The sequence below is a fragment of the Gymnoscopelus microlampas genome (genome assembly GCF_963454915.1).
Source record: "Gymnoscopelus microlampas genome assembly, chromosome: 8".
Classification (NCBI taxonomy): Eukaryota; Metazoa; Chordata; class Actinopteri; order Myctophiformes; family Myctophidae; genus Gymnoscopelus; species Gymnoscopelus microlampas.
The window spans coordinates 45245263-45260622 of record NC_139945.1 but is presented as its reverse complement, the minus strand read 5'-3'; the positions used below and the strand labels follow the sequence as shown (position 1 = coordinate 45260622).

Sequence of the window (15360 nt, the reverse complement as noted above, 5' to 3'; positions counted from 1 at the left end):
CTTATAGCAGCCATACTGTGTCTGTGTCACCCAAGGTGCACCTCTCAGAGGTGCTCAGCCTTCACAGTGCGTAACAGTAGTCTCTGAGACAGAATTGTAAACATTGGAGTTTCTCAGCCTCTGTTCAGTGTTCAGTTCATCCAAGATGAAAAATGAAATGTGTGAAATGTCTCTAAAATAAGTCACTGATATGATCTTGTTAAGTTTTATTTGTGACTTACTCATACAGGTATAAGCAGCGAAATGTTGGCGCTAACAATAAAGTTATCTTTGAATGCAAGAAAAAAATACTTCAAAAAGAAGTTGAATGATATGCTGTATGTGGTGGTATTCACAGCTAAAGAGGAACTTAGTATGCATCAAGGTATATGTCTCCAGTAATATACTTGCTGTCACTTATTTTTGTTTCTTCTCTTTGAGTTCTGCAAGATCCATCTAATAATTCCCTGTCAAAGACAAAGGAAGTAAGCTCTGTTTGCCTCCTTATGCAATTAAATCCATTTCTATCACATCATTTAACAACTATGAGGAAGATGAGCTTCCCTTTTCTATCAACCACCTGTCCATCAAATGGGAAATAATCGTTAAGAGCCTAATGAAACACACTGCCACATGAATGCATCTGACATCAAAATATGTGCACCTCTTGCCCTGAGGCAGGGCACGCAGCGTTCAGTTGCATTTTTCACAGCTGACTGAAAGCCCATTCAGCAGCATGATTGCAGGTGTGTAGGTGTGAGAGGGAATCTTTTGGCTTCAGTGTACTCCAGTGGTTTTAAACAATGCTACTCTGCTGCTTCATCACAAAATCACCTGGACCACAAACGTTGGTGAGCTTTTTGAGATATTTAAAAAAATGTGTGGTAATGAATATGAATAAAAATACAAATACAAATACAAATGTAAATATAGCTGCAAGCAGCAATAAGCGGGTTCGAGGGATCAGGCAAAAAGCGATATGCAACAATAGCACAATAAGACATAGAAACAGAATAGAATGAACTTGAGACAAAGCAGCCCATGCAATTAACAAATGAGCATTCTCAACAGCTGAACAGAGGGATTGTGGATAGTACGGAGGGGAGCAATTGGGGTTGAGAACCTCACTCATGGACACTTCAAACCATGGCCATTGACAGGAATCGAACCCTTGACCTTTGGGACTCATAGGCTGGCACATAACCAGAACTTTACCGACTGAGCTATTCGATCCACAGACAGACAGCAGTGAGAAAGGAGCACACAAAGATGATTCTTCTTCCTTTTTTGATGAAGCCATGCCCTTTACAATATTATTTCGCTAATGAAGGATGAATCTTTTTACGATCAAACTTCTTTTCGACTGAGATCAGCCATTGGACCAACAGACCTGAACTGGTGAAAAAGGAGCTCACACAGATGACACAGTTTCACACAAATTGCTCAGAAATCCTGGGTTTAAATGTTTTTCAAACTGCTCAATATGGGGGAAAATCTAAGGGCGGAGCTTACTGGTCAAAGTGATAGATGTGTTCCTCATGAGTCAAGGCACATGTGTAAGCAAGTTTCACGGCTGTCGGCCAAACGAGGCATGACTTTTGCCTGTTTAAAGTTTGCATTTAAAAAAAATTGCTATAGCGCCCCCCTTTGACCAATTGGAGTAAGATTAGTTTCAGTGATACTTGGAATGACCCTCTACATTACTGCAAAGTTTCAAACAAATGTGAGTCTGCATGTATGTGTTAGGGGCAGATGAATAATTGCTATAAAACTGCAATATACATTGGCTCATAAAAGCTTAACGTTTTCACTTAGAAAAAATCTGTCTTCTCACATCTATCGGCATAGGTCCAAAGTACATGTGTAGACAGTTTCGTGCAGATTGCTCAAAAATCCCAGGAGGAGATTTTAACTGCTTTTCATATAATTCAAAATGGTGGGAGATCTAAAGGTCAGAGGTCAAAAGTCAGAGCGTGAAAGTTGCATGAGGAGACGCATGATGTGTGTATCAAAGTTTATCAAAGTGTATCAAAGTTTCATGGCTGTAGGTCAAACAGGGCATGAGTTGTACCTGTTCAAAGTTGGCCCTTTGAACAGATAGCCCTCCATATTTCCGAGTTTCGTTAAAAAGTGACCACACGGTTAGGCCAGAACTGCAAAAACGGCGGAAGAATAGTGAAAGCCAACAGTTTCAAAGAGGTTTCGAGCCTTTAGGCCTCGAACCCTCAATAAAATGTTATATTATCCCCAAAATAGGGACACCAGGTTCTATTTTTTTAAGGTATAGAATTTGCCTCATGTACTGGGAAATGAGTGTGTACAATGTACTTGTGCACACTCATGTAAGTATGTAAGTAAATTAAATAACTAGACCTGTACCCGCCAGCCACCGCCTACTAGGGAACAATGCAAAGTAGGGAATGCATGTTATACAATACCCGTTATACCCGTTGTCAAAGTACCAGTTGAAACCGTCTGTCTGTCTGTGACCCTTTTGTGCCCATATATGGCGATCTATGTATCTGTTTGTCTGCCTGTGTCCCTTTTATGCCCATATATGGATTTCTCTATGTCTGTCCTTGCCCCTTTTATGCCCATATATGGAGATCTCTGATGCTATCAGTGTATGGGCAAATCAGCCTGATTAGAACTGCCGACCCCCCCTGATTTAATCAGGGGGGATCGGCAGTTCTGGAAAGTCCTTGTGTAGTGGTAAACGTCTGTGGAGAATGTCTTAACAGTGCAAACTGACTGTGGAAAGTAGACTGACTGACTATGTAATCAAATGACAAATCAAGTTTAGGCTGGGGTTGCCATGGCAATCAATTGACTCATTTGGGCCAAGGCCAGAGCCTTTTCTGACGGTTCTGGACAACCGCCTATCTGACCGACTCGATGCCAGGCACTGCACTCCCTCGGGTCGCCTGCAACGCGTGTGCCGAATTTGAGTCGTCGGTCAATCGGTTCTCGAGACATGTGGATTACAGAGATTTCAGAGATTCCTTGCATTTATTGTAAGAAGATAATTAAATAACTTTTTGTATAATTGTATATATATATATATATATATATCAATAACGTGTGGTTCTCACAAAATCCCAAGGCACACCTGGACTTATCTCACAGACACCATTTGGGAGCCACAGCTGTAATATGCTGTATGGTGCTAACGTGTGGAGAAATAACAAGATGGGGTCTAATAGCTGCCACGTAAATCTCATACTTCATGTGGCCAATCTATGACACATGACTCTAATATTTGGTCAACCCAATCTGAGCTCTGTTGACTTTCATTTTGAAATTAAAGTTAAATATTTCAGAAAATACAAAACATATTATGTAATGCGCTGCAGTCCAGCAGTTTGCGAGATTATCTCCAGACAGACAGACAGACAGACAGACAGACAGACAGACAGACAGATAGATCTTATAGATGGCTCGCCTCCAACAGAGGCATGCCGTAAAAATCTACCTTGATCACTGGTACTGTAATCTACTGTAAGTGTGGAGAGATAAAACATATCTATGAAAATATATGCAGAACCCTGTATGAACACAAAGAAAAGAGCCAACTAAACTAAAATTACACACAGGGTACATGTGCACACATGCACATGAAAACATACCAAGCACACAATAAACAAGTCTCTAGAGATTGTGTGGCCAGCTCTAATCCATAATTGAACAAAAGGGCGGACCAAGCGGAGGGGAGATGCGCAGGGGCCATTGTCCCCTCCCTGCTCGGCTAGCTGTGAACTTTTGGAGGTATGAGCGCCCCAGGGTTCCAAGGACAACTGTCAGGAGACACGGGCCTGTGAACTCATGCTAATGAAGGCAGCTCAGCCCTGTAAACAGCATGGGAGGATGTCACTGGAATACATTACAATACATAACTGTCTCCCCAGGGCCAGAGGATTGCACATGGCTCCCGGTCCAGCGCAGCATGGCACCTCACTGCCCCCCTCTTCCTCCCCCCTCTCAGCCCAACCAGGATCTCCATAGGCTGCTGCACCCAAAGGCAGACAGGGGGCAGAAACGACAGCAATACCTACAAGAGAGATGTTCGCCCACGACACTGTGAGTACACTGCAAGTGATGAAGTACTCCGGAGCTACTGAAGTGTTCCCCACGTACATGTTCATGCCGTTCTGTTATAACCCGCGATTCTTTTGGCTGTTTTTACTGTAACCGTTCTTTTTAGTCTCGTGTTTCTCTCTGGCTATGTCTAAAACACAGTATGCCCAAAGCAAAATTGATACAAAGTGTTGACAAGCGAGATCTCAAAGTGAAGCCTTGAGTCAGAGTGTCGGCACATTGAGGGGTAAAGAGGGAGAGCTAAAACGGGCGCAAGAGGAAGGCTCAGACAGGAATGTGACTGTTTTCAGGTCAGTGAGCCTGTGAGCTGCAGTAGGAGGGAGCCAGAGAGAGCGAGAGAGAGAGCGAGAGAGAGAGCGAGAGAGAGAGAGAGAGAGAGAGAGAGAGAGCGAGAGAGAGCGAGAGAGAGCGAGAGAGCGAGAGAGAGAGAGCGAGAGCGAGAGAGCGAGAGCGAGTTTGCAGGGGTGGTAAAGCAGTTCGCTGTTTGTGGCAGAGTTATCTGCTTTTCCCCTCAGTCAAAGACAGTGCAAATATAACATTGAATTTTATCTCCCATGGTTGCAGGGCGTTGGTGTCACTACATCTGAGCCCATGGTTTGGCAGCTTTAAAGGACCATACGGCTTCAATACATGTCATTGCCTATTCATAGATTTGGCCATATATCGTACATTAAGCCTTTAATGGCTTTATTTTTAGATTGTGGGTTTATCTATATTTTCTCAAAAGCTTGTTACAATGTTACTGAACTTTTCGGAACAATTGAGTCAATGTTGGCTAAATGTAATTTTCAGTTTAATAAGTCTTGGAAGTTTGAATAATCATTCATAAATTATTATTTTTCTAGGGACTGTATTTGGCTAGACTTTTCAAGTCAATCTGCAATCTGCACCAAAATGCATAAAAATGCAATGATAACATAACTTTGACAAAGAATTATGTGCAATGAAATTCCTTAAGTTGATTACCTATCTCAAGCAAATGCATGTCTCTGCAGCTTACTTTGTATACCATGCTGAGATTAACGGAATCCAGTGGCTTCCTCTGTGTGCTTTGAAAAATAGTCAACAGTAATGTCAAGTATACAGTGAGTCATAAACATGCCAGACCACTGCTATGTTGCATTAACAGTAGCCTGTCTAGTGCACCACTTAATGACTCAAATGATGCATGATATTTATTACTATGAATGTCTTCAGTACTTGCAAGGCTGTATTTATTTACAACCTGCCATTACCAACTCTAAGAAGTTCACCTGGTCAGTTAGGTGGATCAGAAAATATACCGGTAGTCAAAAGTCCAATTGAGGCAACTCACACGGGGGAATAGGGGAGTGTTAATTATATTGGAACAAATACTGTCAAAGATATAATGTCATGATCATGTAAACTTTTTTGATTTATGTAGCTGTTTATTAATTATTGTACAGCTATCAAGTATTTTTGCTAACATAATAGCATAAAACGCCTTGATGGAAAGAGAGCATTGCTAGCACCCTATATTATAAAGTAAAATACAATATTATTTTGTTATGGTATAAAACCAAAACAACAACAACAAAGCGTTGCATTAGTTCATGCAGGACTCACTGAATCTGCATTTATAATCAACCACACATTTCAATGCACCAATCACAGCCCATTCTCACATCAAACAGACCATTTAAATATGGCTCCCTCCTATAATGATCTCTACTACACAAATGCTGCCCACACACTGCTGCTGGCAAAAAGCTTTGCCTCCACCACCCTAGCCTCCATCTTTAGTTCAGAGTCTTGCATGGCTCAAAGGTTAAACTAAAATTCTATGTCTTGCTTTGGGCCCATTCTTGTACAGTATACCAATGGGGGGGTTTCTGCATCACACTCCCTGTTTTAGCTTAGCGTGCTGCTTGACTAATTCAGGGAGAATCTTATTAGCAGAGCTATCAGTGCCATGTATCTGTATTCTATTTGTTGCAATACATGGTAAAATCTATGATGATAGTATTACTGAAATAAAACTTATAATGGTGTGAAAGTGAGTTTCTTTGACACTACAAACAAGTGAGATAATGCAAATGTATTCATGGGCTGAGTAAACAGTGACACAGTAAAATCCTCAGTGTAAGGTTAGCCCAAATAGATCCAAATGATACAATAAAGGTTAAATGAACCCTGGTGATTTTACTGTGTACTATACCAAACATCGCAGAGACGAGATGTTATATGATCAGCACTTTCCACTTTCTGCATTCCACCTCGGAGTTCAGAACGAGCACATGATGTCTGGATTATTTCCCATTCAATATGGTATTGTTTTACAGTCTGGGACTTCGCGAGGAAATCCCCCTGCCGTCAGAGCCGGCTGCCCCTACGTGCCCCTCTCCCCCCCTGTCACACTGGGGTGCATGGCGAGACTCGGTACCTTTGAGAGATCTCTGAAGTTTCCTGGCAGGGTCAGGTCCAGCTCCTCACTCTCATAGTTGGTGAGGACCCAGGGAAAGACCGGGTACTGGCTCAGGTCATTGTACGTCCTCCCTAGACAAACAGAGCAGACAGAAAATCTGTGAGATGAGGGGTGGGAGGGACTTGAAAGCAGGGCAGAGTACACACAAGGCTTCAGTTACTTTGGGGACCCAGCATGCAACATTCCAGTGAACCCCGAATCTCAGAGCCCTCAATCAGACCCCACTTCCTGTCTCTGAGGGTGTCTGCCATGGGGCGACATATGCACTAATAGAGAGCTCACTCTACTCTGTGAGAATGTATTAGTCTGCCCCCTGCGCCTCTGACTGTCGAGTGCATCGCTGGCCTGTGCGGTTTAGAGGAGGCTCTGAAGAGGAGGTTTCTAAATTCATGGGCAGCATGGAGTGTCTCTAAGTTGTGGTGTGTGGATATAATTAAAGAGACGTAGATCCTTCTGGGGGCCATGACACCACGCATGCCTGACATGACACTGCCAGAATCATATGCTGATTGGCCAGATGTGAGTTTCCTCCTTCGCTCTCAGTGGGAATATGGGAATCAGATGGCAAGAAGTGTCACTGGAAATCCATCCATGAGAAAAGTAATTGTAGAACTCAAGAGTATCTCTTCACCTTACCACTCTGCCACATATGCACTCTAATTTCCTTTTCAAGATGACACTGCTGTGGGAGTAGAAAGGATGTGTTTTGGCTCGAGCTACTCCATTTTGTTTTGTTTAAAAAAATAAAATAAATAGGCATTGTCCCAATTCCCCCCCATGTAATTCCTGTCACTGCTGACCCCTACTAGTTGGTCTTGGGAAGGGTGTAGATAATCGCGTGTCTCCGATACACATGACGTCGCCAGGATTTTCTTTTCACATGATAGTGAGGAGTTTCACCAGGAAGACGTTAACGCGATATTCTTCCCATTTCAGCTCCCTGCTGAACAGGCGACCAACCTGTAGGAGTCGTTAAAGCAGTGCCATAGATTGGAGGGAGATCTAGGCTTCCCACCTGCAAAAAAGGTGAATTGTGTTTGTTGGAACGTCCAGTCAAGTGAGATGCACCACGAAGGAATGATCCTCAGTCTCCACGGTGGTGGCAGGGAACTTTACCCCTGCACCACCCGGATGCTACTCCGGGTTTGATCTTGGTGACTGGAAGCCGGTGGTTAAATAACAGAATCAATATAATTTAGTGTTCTCAGTAAACATTGTGCAGTATGTGAAATCACATACTGTACAAGAATATGCATCCATTTCTACTCTATTTTAACCTTGCAGGAGTCCTCAAAGATTGTCAAATTCATTCTGACAACAATTTTGTAGAAAGCATAACAAATATGAACACTTGATGGAGAGAAGTACAATTATAAATAAAATGCATCCAAGTTGCAAACAATCACGGTATTACTGTCCTTCATTTCAGGATAACAGACTTGCACAGCATCCATTAATATACTGTATTTCTCAAATGGGGATAGGTTCAACTCTAAGGGTATGCAGAGGTAGTCTACTACAGGGGGCACATGAAAGAAAGTGGAACATGGTTAAATACTTTTTACTTTAACAGCATGTTTAATGATAAAACATTGACAAACTTTGTGTGAAGCTGCTGATCTGTAAAGTGTTAAACCAAATTAACTCCAAAACATGACTAGAACAACTGTTACTGAAAAGAAATAAATACTTATTCTCAAGAAGAAGAAGCACTAATTGTTATATTCTTCAAAGGGTGGGTTATCATTATTTATTTTTTTCTTGCAGTTTTCTAAGCAAAATGTTAGTAGTTGTTGTCGGATAAAGCCATAAAGTTGTTGTGCTTGGATTAAGGAATCAGGGTAAGTAGGTACTGAAGCCAAAAACTTTTGAGAACCACTGGTCTAGTCAGTGTATTAAAAAAAAGAAAGACATATGATTTAATAATTAAAAGCTGTTCTCCTAACCAGCATCATGATCAACATCAACATTTAAATAAACTTAAAAGTTGTAATTATGTTTCCTTTGGCAACATAAATGTCACTTATAATTAAAACAAGCCAACTCCTAATCGGAACAAAATTTCAATCTTACTCAATAAATCAAGCCCTCTATCAAATATGAATGAACAAAATATATGACACAACACATGAAAACAAACTCATGTAACTCATAAAACACAACATAAAACAAAACAATCTAATCCTTTGTTTGAAATAAAGCAATGTAAAATGAAGTGTTTGGTTTGGTGTGAGGTCTGCTTGGCTAGCCAGTGGTTACTGTAGGTCGCCATGCTGAGCTCCAACTCGTCAAGTGTCAACCAGCCAACATATCCCACTTCCAGCAGCACTTACATGTCACTCACCCTCAGCCCACATGAAAGATGAGCCCTGACCAAGAGAACTTCAACAAATAGATGCTATAGAGGTATTTCATCTTTACAGACCTTTCACTTAAGGCACACCACAGCATTCTAGGCTTGGCGGGAGTTTCTTGAAGATCGCTCAAGGCCTTTTTTTCCTGTACTAAACCAAACCTCTTCCTCCTCCGTTCTGGGATTATTTCAAGGAAGCCAAAGAAAGACTGAACATCATAACATCATCATGAGATCATAACATCATAACTCAATTGAGTGTATGGGAACCAATTGCAGGATTCTCTTTTCCTCAGCATGATCTCAAATCAATCCAATGCCCACAGAAGGCAGCAGTTTTTCTATGAACCAAATATTTGTTTGCATCACTGCATGACAACACGAACCTATTTGATAAATAAATAATATACTGTAATAATCTATTAATAAATGTACATAATCTGTGTGTCTGTGTGTGTCTATGACAGTGTCAACCCATGTCAAGAAGCGTTTAACCGATCGACTTCAAACTTTAATGGGTTCTCAACAGGCATCGCCCTAATAATATTAACAATAATTATTATTATTATACATACTTTGCAATCCATGTAATAGAGGGGACACATTAGACAACTTTAGTCAAGTCTGATTTAGCAATGTTTTGAGATCTTGTGGAGGATAATTGTGCTGAGTTGCAGCAGTAATCGTTAAGTGTGTGTGAGTGAAAGACACAAATCTGTCTCTTAATCCTAATTGGCAACATCATAAACACAAAGATTCAAATCACAACAGAAGTTTTCAATAGCCAATGAAAATTGAGTTGGACATGGGAAGGTGTCAAATAAGACTAAAGGTGCATTCACACCAGATGTGATCAAAATCATTGCATTGCTTGAATTGCAGGAAATGCATCGCTGTTGCATTCACACCGAGATTTGCTCCCCACACACACAGCCACTCACGCGTTGGTGAAAATCGCATGAGTGGTGCACAAATCATGCAACTCTGAGCGTAGAAAATCTCACATTGGGTCGAGGCCGATGGCTGGATGGTAGGGGCACGTTCCACGTGGGCTCTGGTGCCTGACAGCGGGTCATTGGTTTGGCTCCTGGGCCAACCGGACAATTTGCTGTGTGTCACTCCGCTAGTCACTCTTCTTGTGTCCTGTCTCTCTCTACTGACAATCAAGTTGAAACGGAAAATACCCAAAATAACTTAAATAACAAAAGCCCTGTCTGAATGCCCCTTACGAGCTCAATTTTGGAGCAGGCACTGGTGTGAGGTGCACAGTGGATGGGCAAATTGACAATTTCCTGAGGCGCAATGGCACGTTTTTCCTCACCGACGTGTGTTTGGGATTTTGAGGGCTAGAAATAACCTGATGTGGGAGGAGAGGTGCAGAAGGAGATAACCTTGTATGTCCAAAATCTTTACTTTTCAGGAAATGGAAAAAAGTACCTGTGTTCCAATGGATCCAATGTAGTTATTATTTGGTTAAAAGCTCTTGTTAATACTTTTATTTTTTTTCTCCACTATTTTTGTAACACATTTTTTCAACCAGTGCCAATTGCCTAAGCTGTAATCCTGGGCGCTACTCTCCCTCTGCCAACCTGGGGAGAGCCCCGAACTGAGCTCATGCTTCTTTCAATGCATGAAGAGTGAGCAAGCCGCTTCTTATCATCTGACAGGGGGGAGTTTCCCCGGTAGGACGTAGCACGTGGAAGGAACACGTTATTCCAACCAGTTCCTTGTTCCTTGATCTCTTAATACTTTTCGTTAATGCTTTTCATTGGTTCAATATTTATCAAACCCGTACAGTCACACGTTACCACTTTCACTATCACTTTCCAAAGAAAATAGCTGATCTACAAGATCACAACGCCTCGCGATGCGATGCATTGTGAGCTTGTAGATTAGCTATCTTTGCTACTTTTGTATTACACTGTTGTATGACGAAGTAGGGCATTTACCGAAAAACATAGGAAGTTGACATATGGAGATACAAGGTTTCTGCCTGACAGCAATGATTATATAACTTGTATATAACTGCTGCAAACGTTTAGCTTTTAGATAAATATTAATCAATATGTTGATTAAACAGTGCAGGTATACAATAAAACTGTCCTAACATAATCAGCATCTAGAAGTTTGTTCTCCTCAAGGATAACTGTAGCTATGTGTGTCAAGTATGACAGAAGAGAGTGAAAATCTGCAAATGTTAGTTGTTCAATGTGCACTGCTCATCCTTATTTTCAGTTACTTATGATTGGAAAAGTGTGACCAGGCCATTAGACCAGTGGTTTTCAAAATGGGGGCCACCAGGGGACGCCAGTTGGAAAGTAGAAAATTAGATTAAAAAATAAATTTCAATTCATACGGTTATTGTACCCGTATAACCGCTTTCAACCTGTCATCGTTATTGTCAAGAATTTTCCAATTTTAAAATAATAACTAAAAATAGCCTTTCTACAACGAGTCACAGCATGTAAGCTTGTAGATTGGCTATTTTTGCCATTTCTTTTCTTTTTTGCCATCTCGCAATGGAGGGCCTGCAGCCAGAAGCTATGCCTATTTGGGGTCCTTAGCATGGAAAGGTTTGGGAACTCCTGCATTAGATATGACTGGCTTTAACCAATCTGTGACAAAACATCAGTACATCAGCACAAAAAGTATAACTGCATTTAACCGTACAAAAGGTCAAGCTCTGTCCTTTTGAGTCAATGAGAGGGGTTACTTCAGAATAGCCAGGGTCTTTGGGAAGTTACAGAACATAATTAAGGTTAATGCCACAAAGCAAAAGGGAAGTAACGGATTGAGCATGGAAGATAAGATGGGGGTGGTGATGCGACTAGACCTGCTGGTGCTGAAGCCCAAGTCAGGATGGCAGGATGTTAATAACAGTGGAATAGTGTTTAATTAGAAGAGCACTTCCCATTCACACATCTCCCCAGCTTCACCCCCGCCTGTCTGCCGCCCCACACCGCTCTGACATTGCTGTCAGCCCAGGTCATTACCAGGGATTTTTAATGAATTTTGGGCATGTTTTTCTGTCTGCCTTACATCTAATTAGCTGACAATAATGTATCGAACTCGAGCGCGAGCTAAATATAAATATGCATGAATATGCAGTGCGAGAGAGAGGATGACACCTCTCATAGCAGAGTAGAGCGCCAGTCTCTCTCGCATTCCCTGTTAGCTGCAGTTCAGATCAGAGAGTCGACAATAGCACCTCTCAACTCCACAGACACACATGTGTACACTTTCACATAGCCAGGCACTAATTATCTAGCAAAAATCTGCTGTGCCTGTTCTTTGCTTCAAACAGCCGACTCACGTGAACAGCAGAGTACTGTACTGCATCGACTGCCACTTAAGGACAGTGTGATTTCTTAAACAAATATGGCATACTTGTGTGTGCTTTATAGCTCTCTAGAGTAAATTGATGCAAAATAGGGATTCACAATGATGGGAGAACTTCGACTTCGAAAAGTCACAGATGGATGCATTTGCATTCAAATCTATACAGTGGTTATTCTTGGAAATCCAATTTATATAGCTGATAAAAGTGAGGGGTAAAATGAAAAAGATGTGGATAGGAATTGGAGGTGCTAGGCTCAATGAATCAATCAAGAATCAACAGGGGTTTATTTGCCACTCACGCATACAGGTGCAAGCAGCGAAATGTTGGTTGGACATTTGTTCCACAAAGATTGTTCTAATACAACAATACAGTATAACAAGATAAAAATAATAATAAAAGATGAAATACAAGGAAGAAAAGTATATTGTAGATTCAATGAGAGAAGAACGCTGGAGCAGCACGGACATGCTGCTCCAGCGTTCTTCTCTCATTGCATCTAGTGTCCCTACCCATGTGACGCACCGGACTGGCCGCTTTAAGGCTGAGGCACAACAGTAGAATCCTTTTGTTATATTGTAGATTTTACTAGAGTAGTACAGGTAGAATGGCAGATATGATGAACTTCTTAATATGAACCGTCCCAATTCTGGGCCGAACATTCAGCGAAAGAAACGATCTAGAAGCTCTGTTAACTATGTATAGGGTTTAAGTGGTTAAGGCAGGAAACCTTTTAATGGGGAATGTACAAGAATGCAGAAGGCATACTATACACATCAGTGAGGGTGAAGAACGATGTACGGTAGTCTAACCTGCAATGGTGTTGAGGAACATGAGGTACTCAAAGTTGGAGATTTCTCGCCGCTGCCAACGCTGGGTCATGTTGGACGACTTGAAAAGCTGCCGAGGTGTTGCCAGGGAGATGCGCCTGGGAAATACATGAATCCATTGACCACAAAACAGAAAATGGAGATTTGTTTTTGTAACTGATCATGTCAAACAAGTAGCCTACTGTTTGTACAGTAGGCTGAATATGAATTTACTTGTACATGCATATGCTACATATGAATTTACTTGTAAATGCATATGTACTGTACAAACAGTACAGTAGGCCTACATATGAACACAGGTTCTTTTTTACATTTCCTGAAAAGTAACCGTTTTGGACATACAAGGTTTCCGCCTGACAGTGACAATATACTGTATATTTCACATACAATGTAAAACTACTGTACACACTTGAGAGCAGAATACACCTTGGAATCCAATTATGAAAACATTTCCTTTTTTTAATATAATACATTCATTCAGGAATGCAAATTGAAAGTATTACATCTCATCAGCTAACACTCGGGACCAGAGGAAATGTGCCTGCTTTATATGAGCATATTAACAGGCCTGTTAACAATGTCAGAGTCATGGGGGACTGAGTGGGTTTCTCTGTGGTCAGTGGGCTGGAGACGGCTACTGTGGTAGAGTCTTCAGTTAGAGAACTAGGTCAGTTCAATCAGGGTCAGTGCACACCAATGTCAAGAGCAATGGGACTTAAAATACGCCTCTGCTGCAGGCCAAGCAGGGCTACACTGGCTACATCACCAAATAAACACAGCTTAAGGGGATGAGAGCACTTAGCACATTATGCTCAATAAATAATTATTTAAGGAGCACTTCACCCATTTTCTAACTTATCTTCATATAATGCTCACTAATGCTCATTATAAGATGGGACCATTTTATTCACTGTCTCAGCGGAGGGTTGTGGACAGTTCAGAAACCTGCCCACCAGTGACATTATCGATTGGGATTCCAAGACATCCTTTCTCTTACTGGAGAGTTAGCATGCTGAAATAGAAGTCATTGTTCTTAAATTAAACATTTAAAAAAATTGTTTAAAAAATTGTGAGAATAACCGATCTACAAGCTGACAATGCACCGTGATGAAATGTGTTGTGAGCCTATAGAACAATTGGCTAATGGGAGGATGGGCCGTCTGGCCGGCGGGCGCTCTGACTCTCTGACTCAGCCATAAGTTATAACCATATATGGAGTTCCCAATGCAGCTACGCCCAAATATGGAGTGTGTTGTCTAACCTCAATGTGTCGTCATGGCATCAGCCACAAACAAAGTCAGCTCCATATATGGGCACAAAAGGGGGCATGCTCATATATGGGAATATACTGATGACAACATGATCTCCATATATGGGCATAAAAAGGACAAGGACTGACAGATACAGAGATCCGGTTGTCAGAGCCACATTTCCGACCGCTATGCCCAGATATGTTCATGTGCATATATGGGACTGACCAACTTCAACTCGGTGCACGCAGCAGTAAGGACTCGAGGGAGTGTGGTGCCTGCCGTCGAGTAGTTCGGATATCCAAATATGGGCATTCCAAATTATGGGCATATACTTAACTGATGACATCAGGGATCTCCATATGGGTATAAAAGGGACAAGGACTAACATATACTGATATCTCCATATATGGGCATAAATGGGACACAGGTAGACATTGAGTAACGGTGCGTTTTAACAGCGGGCAACTCTGGGCGACGTCGCCCAAAAATATAATGAAAGTCTATGAGAGCCGGCGATCGGGCGAAGTGGGCGGGGGGGCGATGAAAGATGGATTTTCTTTATCTTTTTGGGCGATATCGCCCGGCATCGCCCGGAGTTGCCCGCTGTTAAAACGCAGGGTCACAGACATCTCGATATCTACCTTACAATTTGAATCCTGCGCCATGTCGGTTGTATGTACGTTGCACGTTGCATCACTCTTACTGTCTGTCTGAAACTTTACACTACATCATCACAAAACAAACCAACCTGTTACCAAGACGACGATGACGATGAGACGGTTGTCCCGAATATGGACACAACGCCAGTGTGACGTAATCTCACGACAGCATGACATCACATCCTACCTATAAATTCTAGGATGCCGTCAGATCGCACCAGTTCGACGGCTTCCATCCTCAACACAACCCACGCCGCCAAAATGACCACCACTTCTTCTGCAGGCTCTGCCATGACAACCTGTGGGCCTGACGACGTCGCCACTGTCTTTCACACCATTTCATTCTTATACACCTTTTACACCAATAAACTGCTCACTTCATCTCCTGCCATTTGGTCTCTCTTTTAA

The 15360-nt window shown here is 41.9% G+C and overlaps 1 protein-coding gene across 5 annotated transcripts in view; it reads right to left on the bottom strand.

The window, feature by feature from the left end:
• The window catches only part of LOC311049825 (neurobeachin-like), a 302517-nt gene that overhangs the window by 43773 nt on the left and 243384 nt on the right, over positions 1-15360 (bottom strand). For all 5 annotated transcript variants that reach the window (XM_084063694.1, XM_084063693.1, XM_084063690.1 and 2 more), the window contains 2 exons: positions 13023-13138; positions 6479-6591 (listed from right to left, as the gene is read on the bottom strand). In XM_084063694.1, the coding sequence (XP_083919820.1) occupies positions 6479-6591; positions 13023-13138 (229 nt within the window). The remainder of the gene's footprint in view (positions 1-6478; positions 6592-13022; positions 13139-15360) is intronic.